The following is a 22234-nucleotide window of genomic DNA, read 5'->3' as shown; positions in this document are numbered from 1 at the left end:
TGCTATCACTGCAGTTTAATCCCAAACTACAGACACTACATTCAAGGGGTTTATGAGTGTGTAAAACCAGAGGATATTTGATTTACAAGAATTGGATGTGCCTACAGCATTATTTTAAGTGAAATTTAACTAAAGAGCTTGATGTAAAACAGTAAGTCTTAAACTTTATGGGCAAATATTTTGGATGAGAACAAGCATTGTATTGATTTACAAAGCTTATTTGTTAGCTGTTCAAGCATAAAATTTGTAAGTCTAACCATGCCAAACCGTTGCAAAATTTTACAAATACTCCAGGGTTGGTATTTAGATATAAAAAAAAAAAAAGAGAGAGAGAGAGAGAGAGAATGTAATAATTATCCCAGATTACATGTAGGTGTGCAAGGTTTACATTAAAAATACCTAAGGCTATGACATCCACCTTAATATTTTGCTGAAAGAATGGCCAGTAAAACAAATACAGAGCCATGTGCTGACTACCTGCAAATCTGTCCACATCCTGTCGGATCAATTATTAAAATAATTACAGTACAGTAACTATTCTAAGCATTTATGTTCTTTTTCTCACACTTAACTCTGGGGAGATTAGTAAAATCATCCTGGCAATTTTATTACTCATTCACAACCACGTGAAATGGTGAATAGCATAGATGCAGAAAGCGCTATCGCCCCATGTAGAAGATGCACCTAGCCACTGTATCAGGATTTTCCATTGAAAAAGCTTTCCTGGTAGTAAATGACATATCCAAACCACTGAAATGATCCTTACTGACATTTTACTATAAGTACTGTACTGTCCTTTGAGAAAGGGGATGATTTTCAGTTGACATTAAATACTTCATTTTGAGTTAGTTCAACAGAACTTTAAACAGACCTTCAATTTTCCTAGGCAAAGGAAGTTTTAATTTCAATTGATACTTTCTTCTAGTTGGCTGGACTTCCCTGAGACTTCAGTCTGGCAGAGCACAGTTTCTGTGCGGGCAGCCTGCCTCTTTCTTTATAGGAATATAATCCAGACAGGGAACCTGACCTACTGTGAAGAAATAAGACATTTTGATCCTATCCAACAGTTAATATCAGACATCCCTATGGGAAAATAGAATTTGATGTTGTAATAACTTAAATCAAAGTATTTTATATCAGCTAAATGTATGAAAACACAACATTTTGATTTGATGAAAAACATTCAAATAAAACATTTTTTGTATCTCAAAACAGAAACAATTGGGGAAGTCCGTTGTTTAAAGGATTCCATTTTTATTATCTCCTTGACCATAAAATAAATAAATAAATAAAATGTTGAAATATCAGAAATTCTGGAAAAGAAGTGAAGAGGTTTAAAATAAATTATATAAATCTAAAATGAAATTTAACAGCAAGAGCAGTGTTAAAGTCATAGCTGTATTACCAATAATCAGCTGCATGTGTTCATGATTATTCCTCTTCAATATGAAATTGTCTCTTGCAATGCACAGTGGCTGAGTAGCATAAATTAAGGTAACTTTCTGGTTACATACTTAGTACATAAAAATACCTTGACTGTACATAAACATCTATTAAGGATCCATGCACAGTTTCAACTACTGAAATAGTTAAAATGAAGAAGTCACAATGTAATCAATGATTTAGCATCTATTTAAATAAAAACTAAAACTAACAGCTTTAATCTGGTTTTAAATGTCTTTTTTTTTTTTTTTAATTAGTCTAATGCATGTTTATTGCTTTTTTGAGTTATCAAGGGAAAGATGAAGTAGGTTTTCTGTCTTCCATGAGACTTCACATCAGAAATACATGCTCTTACAATGAATTTTTACATTTCTAGTTAGACTCCTGATGCAGAATTTGGATCCATGAAGAGAAGAACTGGAAATCTTGCTTTAATTTAACTCATGCTAAAGAGACAGGACTTGGATCTATAGTTGGAAACAATGACCATCCTGCCTGCTTGCAAATTTTAGAACATAAAAATCAACCTCTTATGGTCCATATATGCCTCCAAAACTGGTCAGATTTCAGAGCTTACTTAACAGAATTAAATCTATTTGTTTTCACGGTCTGAAACATAGCATGCTATTTCACGTCCTAAGAATGTTGATAGTTCCCAAAGTAAAAAGACTGCTTTGCTACTCTACATCCTGTTTCTAGATTTTTATGTTTAAATTCAACTGAAGTTCCATCCTAGACAACACAATCCTTTATAAGGTGAGGCCCTATTTATAATTGCTAACTTTATAAAGAAAGCTTGGGGTTGAGTAGGGGTTTATAGTAATTTTCCAGCCGATTGTGAAGATTAATGCTTATAGTAATACATCTACTCACTTAACGCATGAAATCATGTACATTAAAAACCTGCAGGCACTGGCATTTGGGGCTAGTACCCAGAGTTCAGGTGCTTGACTTGGTCTTGGTTACAATGGTGCTAATAAAGTGAATGGAGTTAAACTTGATTTATAACAATATGACTGAGATCAGAAATTGGCTCTGAGAGTTTACAAAAGGGCTCAGTTGCTTTTTTTTTTTTTATCTAGTGCTGCAGTGATTTAAGAGTAATACGTGCCCTCAAGCAATTAGAACTATATGGTCCATTAAATGTAGTAAAAACAATACGAAAGAAATAAATTTAACTTTGTTCAAGGTAAAGTAAGTGAAGAATGCTTTTTAGCAGCTTGCAACATGTTCTTGAAATTAGCGCTGTAACAACTGATAATTACAGAGAACTTAGAGGAGAGATAGAAAACCAACATCATTATCTTAGACAATGCCAAACCATGGGCAAAGGCGGCTCGCTCTCAAAGAATCCATTGAAAACACTATAGGAAGAGGAATGAGTAAGGCAGAGTAGCTACAGACTCAGTGAACTTACTTGTCAAGTCTTTGTAAAAAATTACATGGTCATCTGATACTCAGATGGGTTGGATCAAAAAAAGAGTCCTTTAAAAGACTGAAGAATTATACTGAATAATATATGAAGGGATACTTAGAGTCATTTAAAAATCTAATACATGGAATGATTTGCCTATTTTCCAACTATTTCAAGTCATGCCATCGCATAGCTCGTACTTAAAACTTCTTGCAGTTTGCATAACAAAGGAAAAAGATCTTGATAATTCTATACAGTCTCTTCTGTACAGCTTCCCCAGTGACATCACTAGGGCACTGAATCATGAACATCTGAAAGATGAAGGCACTCTGCAGCTTGGAAACAAAACATAAGTCTATTAAAAATATTTCCTGTATCCAGGAAGTGTATTATAATTTCTGCATTTCGTACCAGTTTTAGATCATGATCCAACAGAACCACTAGTAACTGTATTTAAAAAAAAAAGGAAAATTAGGAAAGAATTGTTCTATTTCAGTCATGAATTTCTTAAATATGCAGTCACACTTTAACATGCAGTGAGGTAGAAGAAAATGTGTAAACTTCATTCTGCTACTCATGGGAAAGGAAAGCAAGACTTGAACCTCGTATGTTGTAATATTACAATGGAGTTTCCCACTTTGTTTCAACACGTGTGTTTTCCTTTAAATCTTATACAGAGAAGGAGATAGACATCTTAGACTTACCAGCACATTGCAGAAAACTGCAGAAGACAAGCAGCAGTTCTGTCAGAAACATGATGCATGCCCTAACTGGAGAGGTTTTTTCCAGTACCTTCCTTCGTTCCAAATGGGCAGTACTGCTGCTGCCACTCTCGAGGCTTACCTCTTCAAGCCTGGATGCTTTATATACAGAATTGCAATGCCCTCCCTCATTCCCATGGCTTTCAGAAATTGTAGCAGCAGAGTACCCGCCAAACAGGATCTCCTCTTTATCAAACTCAACACACCTAAATGGCATTTAGAAAGAAAAAAAAAAAAACAAAAAAAAAAACACAACCACCAAACCTTCTCAAGTTTGTTATCATTCTTACAACGCTGTTATAATGACTTCTATTTGTAAAAGTTCAAACATATTTAGCTTCATTTACTGAACAAATTTGATGTCATACCCCAAAGCAATCGAGATCAATAATACGCAAATTATGATCACTATCTGATAAGGACAGGAATAATATTGGACAAGCACACAAAATGGAAGAATGAAGTGCAGGATATTCAGAACTGCTGCAAAGAACGTTTGGATAAAAGATGGCATGACTGAACAGAGATCCAGATCTCTTTTTTCTTTTTTTTAATTAATTCTTCCTTCATTAAATTTTATTAATTCTCCTTACTGGTTGTGTTCATCTCTCCCTTGTGTGACTTTTCAAGTAGAATGATAAACTCTGCCTCAGTAAAATGGGCTGTCCATGGTACAAGCACAGCTTCTTTCCTGAGCTTGGGGAGCAGCGGAATCTAAGAAAGTTCTTGTGTACCACCTCCTTAGCACTGCCAAGGACAGAGGGCAACCCGTATCACAGAACTGGGAAAGCCATTGCATTGCGGTGCTCTGGCATATGACAAGTTCATCTTCTCCAACATCCCAAAAGATCAGTTCCAGTTCAGTTACAATGCTTGGATCCCACCACATCAGAGTCAAAATGCTGAACGCTCTGAATACGTTTGCTGTATGACTGCCACTCACAAACTGACAGAATGCAGACGTAACTTTACTTGCTTGTCATTTTTCACTAGCATGGTCATTATTTCAGGAAAAAATAACTTTCCCCGTAAAATACAAAAGGTATGGATTACCTCTCCATACGAATCTCTTCAGCCTTTCCTGTTTCACCTATGCAATACTTATGCAACTTTATGCAACTCACTACGTTTCTGGGTTCCTATTGTTCTGTCCTCCTCTGGTGTTATGCCTTTGCTTAAAAAGTGGCTCCTCACCATGTTCTTAGAGTTACCCTTTCTGAGTGATGCGAAGACGTGCAGGAGAGATGGTAAAAATCCTTTAATATAATTGCAAACCTGGCTCAACCTAGTTGTAATTAAAATAGAAGCATTAAATCTTAATTGAAATTAAGGTCTGCCTTCATTTTCTTGCTCTTTCTTTCCCTTTCCCTCCTTTCAACTGGAGGGTAAAATAAATGTCTGCTAATAATAGAATTGAAAGCCCAAATTCCAGTTTCTGTTGAAAAAATTCTGCATCTGCATTATGAAGAAACAACGTAAATGAACAAGATTAACATAAAATATTTTCAGTGGAAAGAAAATCTGTTTAGTCAAAACTTTGGCATTTCAGAAAAAATTTTATACTTGGCCACAACTATATACAGATCATTAGCATATCCCGTGATTTCAGCTGGATGGTGAACCTGTAATATTAGAAGCATCCACCTATTAGAAGGCAAGAATAATATCATCACCTTTCACTCTGTGATACCTGATCCATCTTTTTTTTTTTTTTTTTTTTTTTACAGATCCTTTTCATGGATTTCACCTCAGTACAGTTATAATAATTGAACTTTCAAAATTAAATATAATAATGGGAGGATTACCATTTGATTCCAATATTTAAATCTTGTACGTGACTTTTAGGGAGTTCCCTTCTGGGATGCCGGAGGTTATAGCAGCACCTACAAATACATTTCATCAGTCAAGTCAGGACTATTGGTCAAAAATACAGCATTTGCTGCAGGACTGTGAGGACTAAGTCCTCAATAACAGGATAATTATTTTATATAGAACAGATGTGAAAAATGGCTATCCAGTTGCATATAAAAAAGCTATTTTAGAGGTATTTATCCATTTGGGGGGGGCAGTTTTTTTTTCCTTTTATGAGAGGATGACACCCTTAATTAATGTTGTATTTTTTTTTCCATGTCATCATTGTAACTAATTTATTAATATCATAACACTCAGTAATCAGTGTTGTACAGGTGAGCAGAGATTACACTGGCCATATATATTGCTCAGTAAGTGTTTCTCAGTAGCTAGCTATAGTTCACTTTCCAGCACGATGTATAATTCTGCAATATTTTGAAATATCAAAAGAATTTATGTTAAGCCAGAAATTATACATATTGAGAAAGTCAAAACAAGTTAGCTAAGTAACAGACCATTTTGCACAGTACAAATTAACTAGGAAATTATATGTGTCTACTTTTAGGATCCCTAAGAAAACATTCCACTTTCAGTAATACACCCTTTTTTTGTGTATCATTTTAACAGCCCTGCATATGTTTGGATAAACTACAAAAAAATGTATCTTTATAAAGTGTCAAACCAATATGCAGCATGTGGTTAGACCTGTACTAGTACTGTGGGTATTTAAGTAATTTCCAACTTGGTAGCTTGTGCCTGTGAAATTCCATTGTTCTTTTTTGTATGTATAGATACTGGCTACAGCTTGGTAACAATCCAACACAGCAGCTGATCTGTTTGTTGTTCTTGTTATATTTTTTCTTTGAGGTGCATTATTTTTTTTATTATTCAAATTTTGAATCATCGTAAGATATATCAGTTTAACATGAGACTATTAAAACCATACATATTTTAACTTTGAAATTATTCCAGATGACTGGCCTTTAAACAAATATTCTAGAATTCTGATGATAGCATCATTTATGCTCAATGAACATAACCTTTAATATCTTAGACATGCAGTTCCAGAATAAGGTAAAATAAGGCTCTTGAATAAAACAGGGTTATATTTATTCTTGATGACTGAGACATTCACTATGACTGGTAGGGCAGACAAGGAAGTTTTGTCATTTCAGGGAAAAATTCAGTATCTGGCAATGTTTTGTAGCACCTACTATGCTATGGAGAGTCATAAGGCATTCCTATGCTACTGCTGTGTAGAATTAATGGAAATGGTTAACTTGTAGAGGTTTTTTTGGTATAGATTTTGCCAAGGTAACACTATGTTCTCATACCTTAAATATATACATGTTTGAATATATCTGATATGAATACAAACTTGGAAGGAAGTTTGAAATATTTCTAAAAAAATAAATTCCAATGTCAAACTTGGAAAATAGGATTGCCACATGAAAAGGACTTCAAGCCAATTCTGCTGTCTAGGGCAAAAACACTAAATTCCTATTGTGACAACCAAATATACGCTGACTGCATTTGCCATGAAAAATTTGCAAATTATTAATGTAAACAGAATTTAGCTACAGACCGAACAAAGCTTTAAAGAGTAAACGAATGAGAAATTTGTCATAACCATGGACAACCAAAAAGAACTAAGTAGCTGTTTCTCTGTGTTGTTGTAGAAAAAGGTGGGGGTACTTTTGACTTCTCTACTACAGTGGAAAGGAGTTAGAAGGAAATATTCCTAGACTGTAAAACATATTGCCATACAAGTGATCTTCCGCTCTCACAAAAATAAAATCAAATAGAATAAAATCAAATAACTGTGAAAAATTACAGGAAAAGAGTCAACGGCGTGTATTAAGTACTTTAGATATGATTTTTTGAATAAAGACCAGAAAATTCAACATTATGAACATATGACAGGAAGGAAAAGAGGGATGCAAAGAATGTCAGAATGAAAAGGCAAAGTATTATGTGTTCTACCTTACACGAATTTAATTAGCAATCCATTATTTCAAAATTAACCAAAAAATCAGCATAGGTGGAGAAGACAAGTTCCCATTTTGTCTGCTTGTTTCTCATCTTTCACAAAGCTGAGTCAGGGAGCAAAGGATCACATATACTGCTAAGCTTATTGCACACCTCAGGCTCCTGTGTGGTTGTTCAAAAAGCTGGCAGGCAATCAGGCAGGCAGATAGCCAGCTGGGTGCCCCTGCTGCCAAGCTGCTTTCTGAAGAAACTGACACTAAAACAGATACATGTTCAGAGGACTTTCCAAAAGTGGTAATTAATATAATTAATACAGTAATTAATATATGTAATTAAATGTATTTTTTTTTTTAAGCTGAGAAATACTCACAAAAAAAAACGTAACCAGCTTTGGCCTTATCATCAGCTTTTGTCACAGCTTTAGAATCCCCTGATACTTCGGATTATTCTGTGTGCCTTTCCAGTCGCATCTCTTCGTGCTCTTTGCACCCTTCAACTCCCTTACCCAAGCAGCACCTAAGAGAAGCCTAGTGTGACTGTACCATCAGAGACTAAATAACCCACCTTCTGATTTTAGTACAAATCCACACTTCCTGCTTTCCTTCTGGTCACCATAATCACGAGAATTCTTTTCCTCGGTATCTAGACAATGTTCTGCAATTCTGGAATTCATCAGTCAGTCTTCAAAACAGATGAGACACGTCACCTACAACCAGAAAAAATGCCATTGAGGGGATTGTTAGGGCTGACATTCACCTGGAGCCAACTCTGTCCTTGAGTATTTGACTATAGTATTTAAATGTAAATTTCATATAATAATGTAGGTTATGATTTATTGCAATGTACAGAGATATAGTGGCTATGGGTGTTGCGCAGGATTTCATTTCTTGTTTCAAAGTGTACGTAGATGGAAATTGAATATAAACTAAGAAATACAGAGTGCATATAGAAAAAACAGGGAGTGTTCTTTCACCGTTCCAAAAGTACTTTTGTACTTCAATGACTGTAAAGTCAAGTTTTTCCCATATACTTGTTTAGGAAAAAAAAAATCATTTAAAATACATGCCTCTAAAGTGGTAAAGACTTCATCAGTTGGAACTTAACTTTTAATTACAGCTTTTTGGGGACAATGGCCAGAGACCTCCCTGTGTTGGCTTTATGCCTCTGGCATTCACTTTGATGAATATGTCAAATACTGTAGCTGTGGGGACCTCAGCTGGTGTCATTCACTCTTTGTATCCTGCCAGCACGAGAGGCTGAGAAAGCCTGCCACTCCCACAACTCTCTGAAGCATATCTGCAGGCCCGAAGACAAACTTGGACAAAATATTTGAAGTGTTTCTGAGTCCTGAGTAAAACACGTGGGAAAAAAATAAAATAAAAAATCCAAAACCCACCAACAACAAGCAAGGCCTGCCACTGTGAGAGAGAGCTCTCAAATGGCACCATGTTATCCTTCCTGTGCACAGAAACACAGGCAAGGCAAGCTCCTTTTTCTCCCACACTCTGTCCCCTATTCCCGAACTCTGTGTTGTTGATGATGGACTTGAAGCAGTTTGGATTCTGATTGCTGAAGTAGTCTGGGCTGCAGAGTTTGTTCTTTAACACCTAGCTCTAGTCAATTTAGTGATGGTGCTGACAGAAAAACACAGGATGAATGATACAACTGTGGAAAGAGAAATTGTAGAGGAAACATCTCCATTATTTGTACCTTTATTTTTTTCTCCTGCTACCTACGTATGGCTTTTTTAAATTTCCTTCAAACGTTATCATTATGAGGAAAATCTGTGCAGAATATCTTAAAACCAAATTCATCTTCTAGCAATTAACTAGTCTGTGGAAGAAGACATTGATTCTCTCATTTCATTTACTTCCAGCAGTGGGAATAAAGGTACTCCTTGCCATTGCTTCACTGTTTGTAATGATCTCATGACTCTACAGCTAGATTAGAGTTTATGATGAACTTGGTGTGCTCCTCTTTTTCCCCAAATAGAAAATGTTGTCACAAATTACGTTTTTAATTCCTAACATATTTTTTTCCCTTTTGGTCGTACTAGCATGGAGAACATTTATCCTGTGATCAAAATTTGGGAAGGCGCAGGTAAATGTTTTTTCAGCTTTTAGGCTTTAGCAATTAATCTGTACTCCTCTTCTAAGGGAAGCTCGGAGATCGCCATGAATCATGTATCAGCAGTTTTCCTGGGCAGTGTGCATTTTGATTCCATACAACAACAGAGCAAAGGAACAGAAGCCATTTAACATGAAAGCAGGTACAGTTCAAATGTTTCTAGCTTAGTTAGAACTCAGTTAAATATGTCAGATGAACAAAAACAAGCCCAAATTCTCCTAACCAATAGCCTCATAATTGCCATACAGCTGAGCTAAATCTGTAGTTTGCAATTAATGTTCAAACTGGATTTAGACAAAATAAAGTTATTTGCTACTTGTTACATCACAACTCTATTAATTAAATAATTAGATTTTATTATCAGATAAAGAATGAAAAATAAATATATTGTGTGTACTAGGAATCCATTAAGTACAAGCTTTGACCTCTACTGGTAAGGAAGTAAAATAAAACTTGTATTTATACAAATATTAAGAGCCAGGAACACAAAGTCAGTGGTAATCACATGTTTACATTGCACTTTAATGTGTGTGCATTTTAGAAAAGCTAGTCTCCAATTGATGCTATTATAATGTATCTTCTAAGATAATACCTTTGAGCATATACTTCTGTTTACCCTTTACTTGATACATTTTGATCCTTTTTGTTTTTATATGCATTTCGATTGACAAAAAAAAAAAGGTGCTCAGTTTGTAAAAGCTCTTTGAATGATGAAAACATGTTGGAACAGATTTCACTTATAAATGACTTATATCTTGTTCTGAAATTTGGAAACTTCTTTCCAGTTCTAAAGAAAGGAAGTTATGGAGAGAATGAAACAAAGCTAAGGATGTAAAAAGTGTAAAGGGATTAATGAAGGTAGTTTCCACGCATTCAGCATCAAGAACAAAGGCTAGCATTGCCATTTTTCTATGGCCATGAGAGCACTACCTAAGGAGAAAAGTAAAGAGAATGCATGCATACAAACATGAGCTCTTCTGCAGCAAGAACAAACAACTTACATCATTTTTACATCTCTCTACTTTTGAATAGTAGAATGACAAATACATCAGCTGGCAACTCCCAATTACAGCTGCCTAACCCCCTGGTCTTGAGAGCTATGTTTCTGTCATGTCTGCTTCCATGAGCTGATCACTTAGCATAGTAGGACTTCATTGCAAGGAGAGACTGTCAGCCATTTTGTGCTGGTATTCATGTAGAATAAGGATGTCAGCACCACATCCTCTCACAAAGATGTGCCAATTTTTGTTCTTATGTTTCACCTTAACACATGCAACAAATTCAGATTTAAAAGCTCTTTGTTTCTGTGTATGATGAAATATAATCTATATGCTATTATCAGTCACACAGTTATACTAAGAACAGTTTTTCTCACAGGCAAAAAAGAACACAATTTGAAAATTCAGTGTAAATGCACATACATTTTAAATATTCCGAGGTTTCTAAAGCAGATTAAACATAATGATGTAGGAAGAACCAGTTGGAAAGTGAGACCTAAATATCAAACTATCTTGGCTTGGCAGTTTTACTTCTCTGTTTTTAAACTGTGCCTAATGTATTACTGAATTGCTACATTGTGCCATTAAGTTATATCTCTAATTCCTCAAACTTGGATCTACTCCCTTTCAGATCATGGGTGTCTCATACGCATATGTACAGGCAAAATGTAAAATGTATTTCAAGAAGCTTAGGTAGGATCCACTTAATTACAGTCCTTGCATTTGTGAGTATGACTACTCCCTTGCACACTTTGTTAAAGTAATTGTTACACAACTAGTAAGTATTCTCAATGATTTGTTCTCAACCTATATTAGCCCAGACTTGCTTTCCTTTCAGGTACATGCTCCACTACTTGACTCAGAATCTCCAGTTTCTCATTGTTTTCAGTGTAAGAGCAAGGAGAGGGAGGAATAACAAAACCATGCCTGTATGTTATATAACTAAAATGCAATACAAACAAAGCATCTGCCAAATGTGATTTCTAAGGTGCAATATGCTGCTATTTCCCTAAGAAGTCAGATCATCTATTACTAAATGCATCTAAGATCTCATCTGCTTAAGATTTTTTTCAAATAAGCTAGATCAATTCAACTATTTTAACAAAGCTTAACATATTTTCCACCTGCTAAAACTTACTGTGCTATATAAATAAGCATATGTATGCATGCACACATACATATTGCTCTTTTGGATTTTTCTGGCCAGCCCAAAGAACAGCACGGCAGTCAGATTTGATGACAGCTCTATACAGGACTGAAAACCTTGACCAATCCGAATGCTTAATGTGGCACAAAGCATGTGGGAAAAAAAAAAATCAGAGGCAGATTTTGTTTCCTCGATGTAATTCTGGTATGATGTCCACAATTCTATTTGAGTTAACGTCACAGTTGTTCCAAGGCCTGTGACTGCCGAGCAGTATACAGTATACTTATCTTAGTTTCTCAGTGAACTGTCAGTAGAGTACTTGCTTGTTGAGAGTATGTGGTATAGGAGAACTTGAAATTGCCTGTGGGAAATCTGGCAGGTTGAACTACTCCTGTATTTACATATTTTTAATTAAACAAAACTAATACTCTCATAAGGAGTACTGGCAGCTGTTGAAGTCTGGGATAAAACTCCCAAGCACTTTAAAGATATTATTCTGTAAGTCTGAAAAGCAGTGGAAAATTCGTATCTGAAAAGTACCAGAACGTAAAGACCATTTTCAAAAAAAAAAAGGGGGGGGGGGGGAACTTCAGCATTTCTTTTATCATCTTTGTCTATCTTCCACACATTTCCCAGCAGAACCCATTACATTTGTGCTTCATTGATCTTACCTCAAAGTTTGCATATACTCTCACCAATTACTACTACCCCCTCGCTGTGTGCGGCAGAGTGGTGCCTATGTAAACATGAGGATTTAAAGAAATGTTGTGTATTCCTTGCCCACACTATGGAAGCTTATGTTTCTGGTTACTTTGGGGTTTGGTAACCTCTAAGTTTTCAGTAAGCAGACATTGTAAAGCGTACATTTTATACAGAGCCAGAAAAGGATGGGAAGACTCTGTGTTATGCTGTCTTCTGCAAGAACCACAAATATATATGCAAGGGAATTTAATCCTTAGAGCATCCTTACTGACTTCTGTTAGGCTTCATATAGGGAGCTGGGCTTTGAAGGCACCTTTATTCTGAGGACTAAATCAAACTCAGCTTCAAACAGCATATTCCATTTCTATGAATCACAAATGCTCTATCGTATCTTCTGCTATATCCCTTTCATGATCTTGTTTGACTTTCTTCCTACAATGCATCAAGTAACAAAACTACACATATGCCAGGTACTCTTCAATCCTGTTCTTTCACAAAGGCAAGAAAGATGTATGTCACGTGGTTCTTGTCTAGAGCTGCTGTTTTACAAAGACCATGAAATGTAATAGAAACATTGAGGTCAAGGCCTTGCAGATGATACACGACAAGCAGCAGGCACTCCTTTTCACTGGCATATTAAATAGGCTCTTGGATAAGCTTGTTCCTCCTATAGGTTAGCTTATTGAAAAGACTACCAACATTTGCCAGAAGAGCATTGCTAATAACCACAGCCTTTTTACACAGCTTTCAAGAGACTTTTAGGAATATTTACTTCAATAAGGGTGCCTGCTGAAGATAAGGACTAGGACATGGAACCAGATTTTAAATTGTATGGGAAGGCAGTATAGATAACAAAGGGCTACCTAATATAGACGCACACACACACACATATGTATATATATAAAACAAAGGATATATTTGTAATAGATTGCTGAGGAGGTGCTCTGCAGCATTGTGCACTGGCTGCCATTTTCCATGTACTAAAAACTTTATGTCCAGATACATTTATTCTTTCACTGGAAGCAATGGGATAAGGCCATGTTATTGTCTGAAAAGATGTTTGGTAGCCTTATACCGAATGAGATAAAACCACTGGACTGCTGAAGGTACACTGCATGAAGGTTCTTTCCAATTTCACAGATAAAAACAGTAGACTTAGGACACTGTATTACTGTATTGCTATATTGAGTTGCGTCACTGAGATTATAACTCCCAAAGTCTTTTTTTTTTTTAAACAATATGTGAAAATGACCATGATTGAAATTCTTGTAGGCAAGAATAAAAGTATCTAAGTGACAAACATAATTCATCTCATCAGAATATCCTTAAGTGTTAGAGGCTTTGAAATACCTACTGCAATGCTCACCAATGCATACAAATACAAGAATTTAAGAATGGAAGTTAACTTCGGATTGCTTCTTGTCAGTAAAGATATGCGGTCCTGTTCCTTTCATGTTGCCTTTCTACATATTGAGTCCATTTTGAAGCATATTAGATTTCAATCAGTCAGGTGTTTGGTTCTACCAAAAAAATATTCACTCATAGATAATGGCAAAGAGTGAAAGAAGAAAAACTCTCACTAAACTATGTACTGTTATGTATCATCATCTAAAATGTCCACTTTATTCAGGAACAGTGATTAAGACAGATCCCAAACTATCTTTCACAGAATTAGAAACAGGAAAAATAACGACGTAAGACTTTCTGGATTTGAAAACAATGATGATCCACATAAAGACCAGTAGCTTACCTTGAGGTGGCTGAAGATTGATGTACAGTTGAATGCCTCAATGAACTGGGGATCCTTTGTTTGATCACCCATACAAAATGATATTGTACCTAAGTGTAGCAACAAAAAAGCAGAATGATAGCACAAGAACTTTGGGGAATTACACAAGTTCTATTAGCGAGGTAGTTTGGAAGTATCTGTGACTTGTGACCTTACGAAATAATTGGTGCTTTTGCCAGGATCAAGTGTCCAAATATGCCAACAACTTACTTTTAGTAAAGACACTCATGACACTCATGAAATCACGAGCTGGAGGCATATCTCCAAATCAGATTTTTTTTTTTTTATGGGGCACTCAAAACTTCTGTGTCATACCATACTTTGCTGATATCTTCACTTTGGAATCATCTGAGAATGGAACTGCTGAACAGCATTAGAAAGTTTTTGAAACACATGACACTCACCTGAGAGTAAATTGGGTAAACTCGGTTTGTAATGTCCTGAAGTCAAAATCCTAACACTAAGTTCAAACGTTTTTTTGTGTTCCTCAATTTTTATCACAATTTCCTACTTCAAATTAAAACAATTGCTGAAGTTCTTCTCTGGCTCTTTGACACTAGAGTTCTATGGATATCAATGCAAAAGTAGGCAGAAGCATTCAAAACTATCAAAAACTGACTGAGATACGGTTCTACTCTTTCTAATATGACAATCCAAGATCTTTAGTAACTATCTGTGACAATTTGACATTGGAGCTGCTCTCAGCCTCTCCTAGCTAGATGGGCCTGATGCACTTAAAGCTTACTATCCAAGAACACGGATGTGAACTGAACAAAAATACTAAAATAAATATTGTAATTGTGGCTCTGGGAGCTTATTTGAAGTTAGTGTGGAGTGAAATACAGTGTTAAAGAGCAAATCTCTCTCTCCCCAAGGCCTACTCAGCTCTTCCAGTTGTGTCTTCATGCTATAGAACATTATACTAAATACAGATCCTTCACTGCATGCTTGCTTACAAGCCACAAATAAATAAATAAAATCAGTCATGAATGTACTGTACTGACTACTGTGATACATTCAAGCAGACTCAAGTCTTGAAAATGACTCAGAGTTTCAAAAGTAACATAGGTTCATGCAGGTGTGAAGGGGGTGCCTGATTAAAAAAACATCAGGTGAATTCAAAACAATTTAACCCATAAACTCATAATGAGATACCTTTACCACAGGCTATCATCAAAGAGGTTGGCTAATCACTTAAGCTATGTTAAAAGCAGCACATCCAAACATGATGCAAATTAAAATTGTTAGCCAGAAGTTATGCCTGCCAAGTCAGAACTACTGCAAGCACAGAGGAAGTGATAAACAACAAAATAGCTTTCCAAGATACTGTGTATGAGTCACTTATTTTTCAGTATTTCTCTGGAAAATGATCCAAATCCTCATCATGTAAGACTTCTATTGATTCTAAACAATTCATAGGCCCCTTTTAAAGGAAAAAAAAAAAAAAAGAAACAAACAACCAAACAACAAAAACCCCAAAGCTTCCTGATATTCCTAGAATTGTACTTGTCATAACTTAAATTTTAGCATCTTTTCAAACATCTGCTGTAATATTCCCCATCCTTCAGCTATGGTTAGTGACTCACAGAGTGGTGTGTTTGGTAACAGCAGTGCCTTCACCTCATGGGCTCTGGGATTTAACCAGCACCAGCTGTGTCTGAGCTGTCGATGTTGTGAGCAGACTGTGTGACTGCCATTGTGACTTCCTTATTAAAAACAAGTTTTCCTGAAAAAAAAAAAGAGAAAAAAAATGTGACTAGAAAAATTACAATTTTAAATGGAGAGGCTCCAAGTGTTTTTGATTAAAAAAACTGGAGAGGACTGCAACAAATCCTCACCCACAGCATCCTCACAGCCCAGCCTTTCTCCCTGAGGCATGATTCCCCCCAGGAAAGCTCCTTGGCCTCTGCTGCCCTCTGCACAGCTCCCTCTGTGCTCCCAGGTCTCACACCTCAGAGGCTCAGGGATCATTTTTGCTTCCTGCTCTTCCCAACAGTTGCCCTACGCCTTGCTCTGAGGGGCTTCCTCACAGAATGGGGGCTTTCTAGAGCCTTCCAGCACCTTGCACGTGCCCAGTTTCTCTCAGGGAAAGCCCTGCCCCTTCCTGAGGATCGCAGCTGCCTTGAGGAAACGGGGCTGATTTCTTCTTCTGCCAGCCAGTCACCCTCTTTTAGGGCTGCATACTATAAAATTCAGGCTAACTTGCAGACAAGTGCATAAGATCTGTACTGTCCCATGTACTTTGAAAAAAACTGATTGGGGTGGTGATGGACTGATATGGTTTGCCGGATGCCTTGTGTGGCTTTTTGCTTCACATGCAAATACCAGAGGGATCCCTGATAGTGTATCTCAGTGGGGAAACATGCCAAGGTTAGATTTAAAATCTACCTCTTGTTTCTGTGCGCTGAGAGGTTTTGTGTTTTGTCAGAGGATGGGGAGCTGCCTGAATGTGACTTTGCTTCAAGCAGTCCCTGAGGGAGGTTCCTGACCTCTGAAGACCAAGCAAGGTGCTCTCCTGTCAGTTCCTTCAGTTTGATTTGACCCTAAATCTTCTTTATTGGTAGCTTGCAATTGTGAAACTTTCTATTGCAATGCATATAGATAGAGTATCAAACAATTCAGTAGTGGGATTGCTGTAGTCTATTTTGATTATTAAAGTATTAATTATCATTTTCCTTAAGTTCTTTGCTGTAATTTATTCAAAAGTATATACGTTCTATTTTAAAATCAAGTTACCTGTGAGATGTCAAAAAGTAGCATCTTTTTGGTGTAATTTAAATCAAGCATATTAAGAAGGTATGTTCTCTTGAGCTCAAGGCAAAGAGCAGAAAAATAAAAAATACAAATTTTAAAAGATATTTTTCATTTTGTAGGCCAGTCTTTTTTTTTTTTTCCTTCCTCCTTCTCTTAGCTATAAGTATTGTTGCTTTAAATCTACGGGGGACAACATGTACTTTGTCTCTGGACTTCAGGATTCTGAGTATGATAATAATCTCCAGTGTCACCTTTATATCAAGGAGTCCAATATAATTTTTAATGTTTGCTCTTAGCCGTGTTTCCAGGACTTCAATTCCGCAATCAATGTACAATATGTTTACATACTGCTAGTACTCAGTGAGTCACTATATCGTATTTGCATTCAGTGATGATGTTAATAATGCCAGATTAAAAATGGAATGGACCGTCTCTGCACGGTCCATTCAGTTCTTTTATTTTTTTATTATTATTATTTTTTAATCTCATCTTGTACCTATTGTGTCTGAAGAAACTTCCTGGACACTTCTACAGATTTTGTTAGAAGGAGTAAATTGAAGCCTCTGAAGCAGAGCAAATGTGGAGAGAACATCTGCATGCCATGTTTTGGCAGTACTCCTTTTGGGGCAGTTGCTGAACTGCTTATAGGAGAGCTTTCAGAGTAAAGCACTGCCTACCTGAGACAAGAACCAAGTAAAATAAATTGTTGTTTTCTTTAGCACTTTTAATAGATCTTGCTGGTTAATTTGTGCTCTCTGGATCCAAGCAGGTTCCCCACTTTTATTTAAAAATAAGTGGGGAAAGAAAGACTGTCATTACATATATAATATATATGGAGGTTATCAGGCATTATCTAGGCAACTAAATATTTACTTTTTTCATTAAAGAGGCTATGTGGTTGGACATAACTAGTATGACATTTGTGAGGATGGAAACTCTTTTCCTACAGCACGACAGTAAATTTATATGCAGGGGCCATTCTCTGTCGGTGGGATTAAAAAAAATATCTTTTTGCTGTGCGAGTGATCTTTTAATATTCCCACAGAAAGTGTCATCCACATATGTCTTATTCAATAATCTTAAACAACCTTCAAAGTTTGGGGTCTATTTTGAGTTTCAGTTTAGTGTATCATTTATGCATTCCTGGTTTCATATTTTTCACTTTATTTCCTTCCTTTTACAAGGGCTAGAAGTAATGCTAGCAGGTGTATAAAAGCATCTAAAAATCACAGAATGGTTGAGGTGGGAAGAGACCTCTGGGGATCATCTGGTCCAACCCCTGCTCAAACAGGGCCACTCAGAGCTGGTTGCCCAGGACTCACGGTCAACTTGGTGTCCACCAGGACCACCAGGTGTCTTTCTGCAGAGCTGCTTTCCAGCTGGGTGCCCCCCAGCATATGCTGGTGCATGGTGTTGTTCCTCCCTAAGTGCAGGATTCTGCACTTCTCCTCTTGAACTTGGTGAGGTTCCTGTCTGCCTCCTTCTCTAGATTATCTGTCTGAGTCCCTCTGGATGGCAGCACGACCCTCTGGTGCATCAACCAGTCCTCTCAGTTTTGTGTCATCTGCAGCCTCGCTGAGGGTACACTCTGCCCCATCATCTATATTATTAATGAAGATATTAAAGTGAATTCCCTGGAAACTGCTGTCAGGCAAAGCACTGAACACTCTCCTTATATATCAAGTATTCTTGTTAGATTTAATTGTTCGAAGTTATTTTGATTTGTTTTTACAATTCCAAACAATTGTCTCTGTATTTAGTAAGTATAACAGGAGTAGTTCTTTAAAGAGAATTATTACCATTGGTTGTTCAAATAGTTAAAAACTAATTTATTTATTTTTCTCTAGTGATCTTTTCTTCTGGCTGTCTGAGGACATGACTTGTGGCCTAGATCCCAGCAATCCTTCCTCAGCTACCTCCTATCCTCATCTCTTTTCTGTGCCAAGGCTTCCCTTATTCCGGACCATACAAAAATATTAGACACACTGCTACCTCCTACTGCCCAGATGCCAGACAGAAGAAAGGACTGTAGTCAGTGGGATGCTACTGATTTGAAAAAAGTTGATGTCTGTAGGGCAAGGCAGACAAACTTTCACGGCAGTCAGAGATGCTAGGCAGCATTCTGCAGAAGGTCCAGACCTAGGGATCATTGGCAGAGCTTGGTCTAAATTCCCTGCTCTAAAATCACGTGATTCAGAGGCCATTTCCATTTTAATGCAGGCTTTTCCTGCAAGGGCTAAAATGATATGACTTGATACTAATTTGCAAGATTTGGTTTCTCTGCCTTCCCCTGAGTTCCACAGCAAGCTGACTTCTCCTTTAGGGTAGGATGTTATCATTCAATCTCTTCTGTTCCCTGTTATTAACTCCCACTGCCACCCACCCTGCTTCTTTACACATCCTTAGCAGTGTTTAATTAACACTGATCTGCCGGGCATTAAGAAACTTACTCGGTTTTGTGTGCCGACCAAACGATGAGGATAGCAGAAGCAAAGATAGCACTAGAACTACATATTGTTTTACTGTTTGTTTGACTGCTAAGAGTTTATGGCAGGACCGTATGTCTCCCAGGGTACCCATTACAGCCATTTGCCAACAAAAAGTGACTACTTCTTTGCACCAGTCTGTCATACAGAAAACTAGATACAGGCTTACCATTGTTTTATTCACTTTGAGAACCTGTCATCCTGGATGACTGACTGCTTTTAACACCAAAAGCAAAGCCTGATATAACAGCCATCTTCTTCCAGTGCCCTGTTTCTTTGCTGTTAATGCAGTCCATGTGGTTTCTGTGTTGTCTCTGCTGTGTAGGCCTTTGTGTAGTTTGTGTGGGCACCACAGATCTGCAGCCTGAGAACAACTCCTGTTCCTGACAACAACTTTATGCTGCATCTTCATATGTGGTAACAACTGAGGAAATGTTTGTCATTTTGAGATTTATGCCTTTCAAGACAAGGAGGATTGGCAGCCATTCTGAAGAGCAACATTTATTGTAGTCCCAAAGCCTACTAGAATGGTGGCCTACTATCATGTTTCTTTGGGGTCAGTTTATAACAAAAGGTTGGCATCATCAGGGTATTGCACAATTTACAAACATGTACAAATGCGATTGCTGGGATGGAAAGAAACAAAATTGGTTTGCACTGCACCCTCTGAACATCCCCTCAGAAGAGTATGTAATACTGTTCAGCTGCATCTTTTCTTGAAAAGAAATCCCTAAAATTGCGGGAGTAAGTGATCTATTATGCTAAACAAAGAAGCAATTTGGAAAAAATTAATCCTTTCATTAGGCACAGCAAGCACTTACAAGGTAAAGGAGGAGGATATATTTTTACTGTTCTGGTTTATTGGGTACAAGATAAATAGGTAATTAAAATGGTACTTAGTGATACTTCAGTTTCACACTAGCTCATGTGTTTGGGGGTCTTCATTTCTGCATGAAAGTCTTGGGCAGGACTTTCACTTGCCAAGCAGCCTAGGAGGAGAGTGTCATTCTGTGTCATGGTAATTCATGGGAAAATACTGTCTTCAGAAATTTGGGGTGTAAATATATATATGACCTCTAATCATGTTCTTCTGTGATCAGAAGTCAAAATGATTTGATAAGTGGCTTCTGACAGCCAGTAATATAGCAAAATTTTGTCTTGTCTGGCTGTAGGCAAAAGTTTTCCAGTTTCTCCTGCTGTGGGTCCGGAAATCCGTTTTATCGTAGAGAGAATCCGTGTGCCTTGGCAGGTCTGCAGTTCAAACTTGATCGCCCACCCAGAACTCCCTATTGAAATCCTCACGGAGACTTGGCTGCTTCTGCATGCACTCTACTGTCCCTTAATTGATTAATATTGCTTCATTTATAACATTCTGTAGGCAGAGGTGACATTTGTATGGTTACATTTGGATGGTGTGTGACATATTGCTGAGTACAGAATGGCTGTCACATTTGACAGCACAGTTACAGCACTACCCATATTTTATATGCAATTGTGAAAAGTGATTTGGGGATTTCTGAGTCTGAAAGCCAAATAATTCTTTCTTCAATCTGTGTACAAATGTACAAATGAATTACTTGGGGAGGGGGGGGGGAGGGAGGGGGAGGGAAGAGGAGGGGAGTTTTGCAAGTTTTCACTTTTATCTTCGAAAGTAACAGGCAGAAAATGAACCTGGCATATGTTAGACAAGCTCTACTGCTTCGTAGGAGTCATTCCCTGGATTATCACAGGTTTAGCATAGCGACATTTATCTACCTGTAAATATATGTTTATACATATGGATATGTTGCAGTTGTTGATGGAAGAACTGCAAAAACGTGACTCGTACTTTCCTGATAAGTATTGAGCAATAGGTTGCCGTATACCTTACTGGGAGATGAAGAGCAGCTGTGCCTTGTGATAAGTGTTTGGATTGTTTTTGAATTCCTGCTTGTACATGAGCAAAGAAGTTTTTTGTAGAAATCTCACCACCAAATCATTGAATTTGCCTTCAGAGAATTTACCTTCTTTAATTTAAATTTATTTATTGTTAATAAATGTCAGAAAAGGAAACAAATAGCTGGGTTTATTTTTTTTTTAAGAAAAGCAAAGACAATTTCAGTGCAAGTTATCTTTTTTTTTTAATTTTAGATATTTAGTATGGTCTATTGTTATGACTTCTAAATAATCCTATGTTTCTTTACTTAGCATATATTTTAAACCAAAAATTTAAGAGCAATGAATCAAGGCCTGCTTTACATCCACATTCCAGTTCTGGAGTCACTGTCCCTTCAGCATTGTACTCTGGGGCCCAGATGGAGCTTCAAAAGGAAGGTGCAGCTCTGTAAGGCTCAGTCAGCAGGGAGCGCCTGGGGCAGGGGCACTTAGTCTTCACTCCTGTAGGAACACCATAGTTGTTGTGGAGCTGTACCTCCAAATGAAGGAGGCGTGGGAGGGGTTCAGACTGTGCAGAATCAGGAAGGATGACAGAGAGCAACTGGATCTTCCCTGAGAGCTAGCAGCTTCAGGAGCCTGATCCTTCCTCTGCGACGGGGGAGCAGGACAGCCCCTGCCTATGCATTCGGAAGGTGGAACCTCCCATTATGACAAAGGATGGAAGCTGGTGACTTCTCACCGGTAGGAAGGCTCTTGCCCCACCTCGTGATTTGCACTCACAGAATGGGTTCGCTGCTCTCGTAGCCGTTGGGGAGCTGGGAGTGCCAGCAAATGGAGCATCTGCAGTGGCTCACCCCGAGGCACTGGAAGGAAGGGCCAAGTGATCATGGGTAAAGAC

General features: G+C 37.4%; 1 protein-coding gene across 1 annotated transcript in view; it reads right to left on the bottom strand.

The window, feature by feature from the left end:
* MUC6 (mucin 6, oligomeric mucus/gel-forming) overlaps positions 1 to 18104 on the bottom strand; it is a gene marked incomplete at its 3' end in the record, with an annotated part of 54349 nt that extends 36245 nt beyond the window's left edge. Inside the window, exons 1-4 of the mRNA XM_083840262.1 lie at positions 16173 to 18104; positions 14626 to 15947; positions 14183 to 14271; positions 8023 to 8164 (exon numbers count right to left, since the gene is read on the bottom strand). Of these exons, the coding sequence (XP_083696388.1) occupies positions 8023 to 8131 (109 nt within the window). The 5' untranslated portion in view covers positions 8132 to 8164; positions 14183 to 14271; positions 14626 to 15947; positions 16173 to 18104. The remainder of the gene's footprint in view (positions 1 to 8022; positions 8165 to 14182; positions 14272 to 14625; positions 15948 to 16172) is intronic.
* Positions 18105 to 22234: the final 4130 nt, after the last annotated feature.

The sequence above is a fragment of the Anser anser genome (genome assembly GCF_964211835.1).
Source record: "Anser anser genome assembly, chromosome: 5".
NCBI lineage: Eukaryota > Metazoa > Chordata > Aves > Anseriformes > Anatidae > Anser > Anser anser.
The sequence above is the reverse complement of the archived record's forward strand: the minus strand, read 5'-3'. Positions and strand labels throughout refer to the sequence as shown.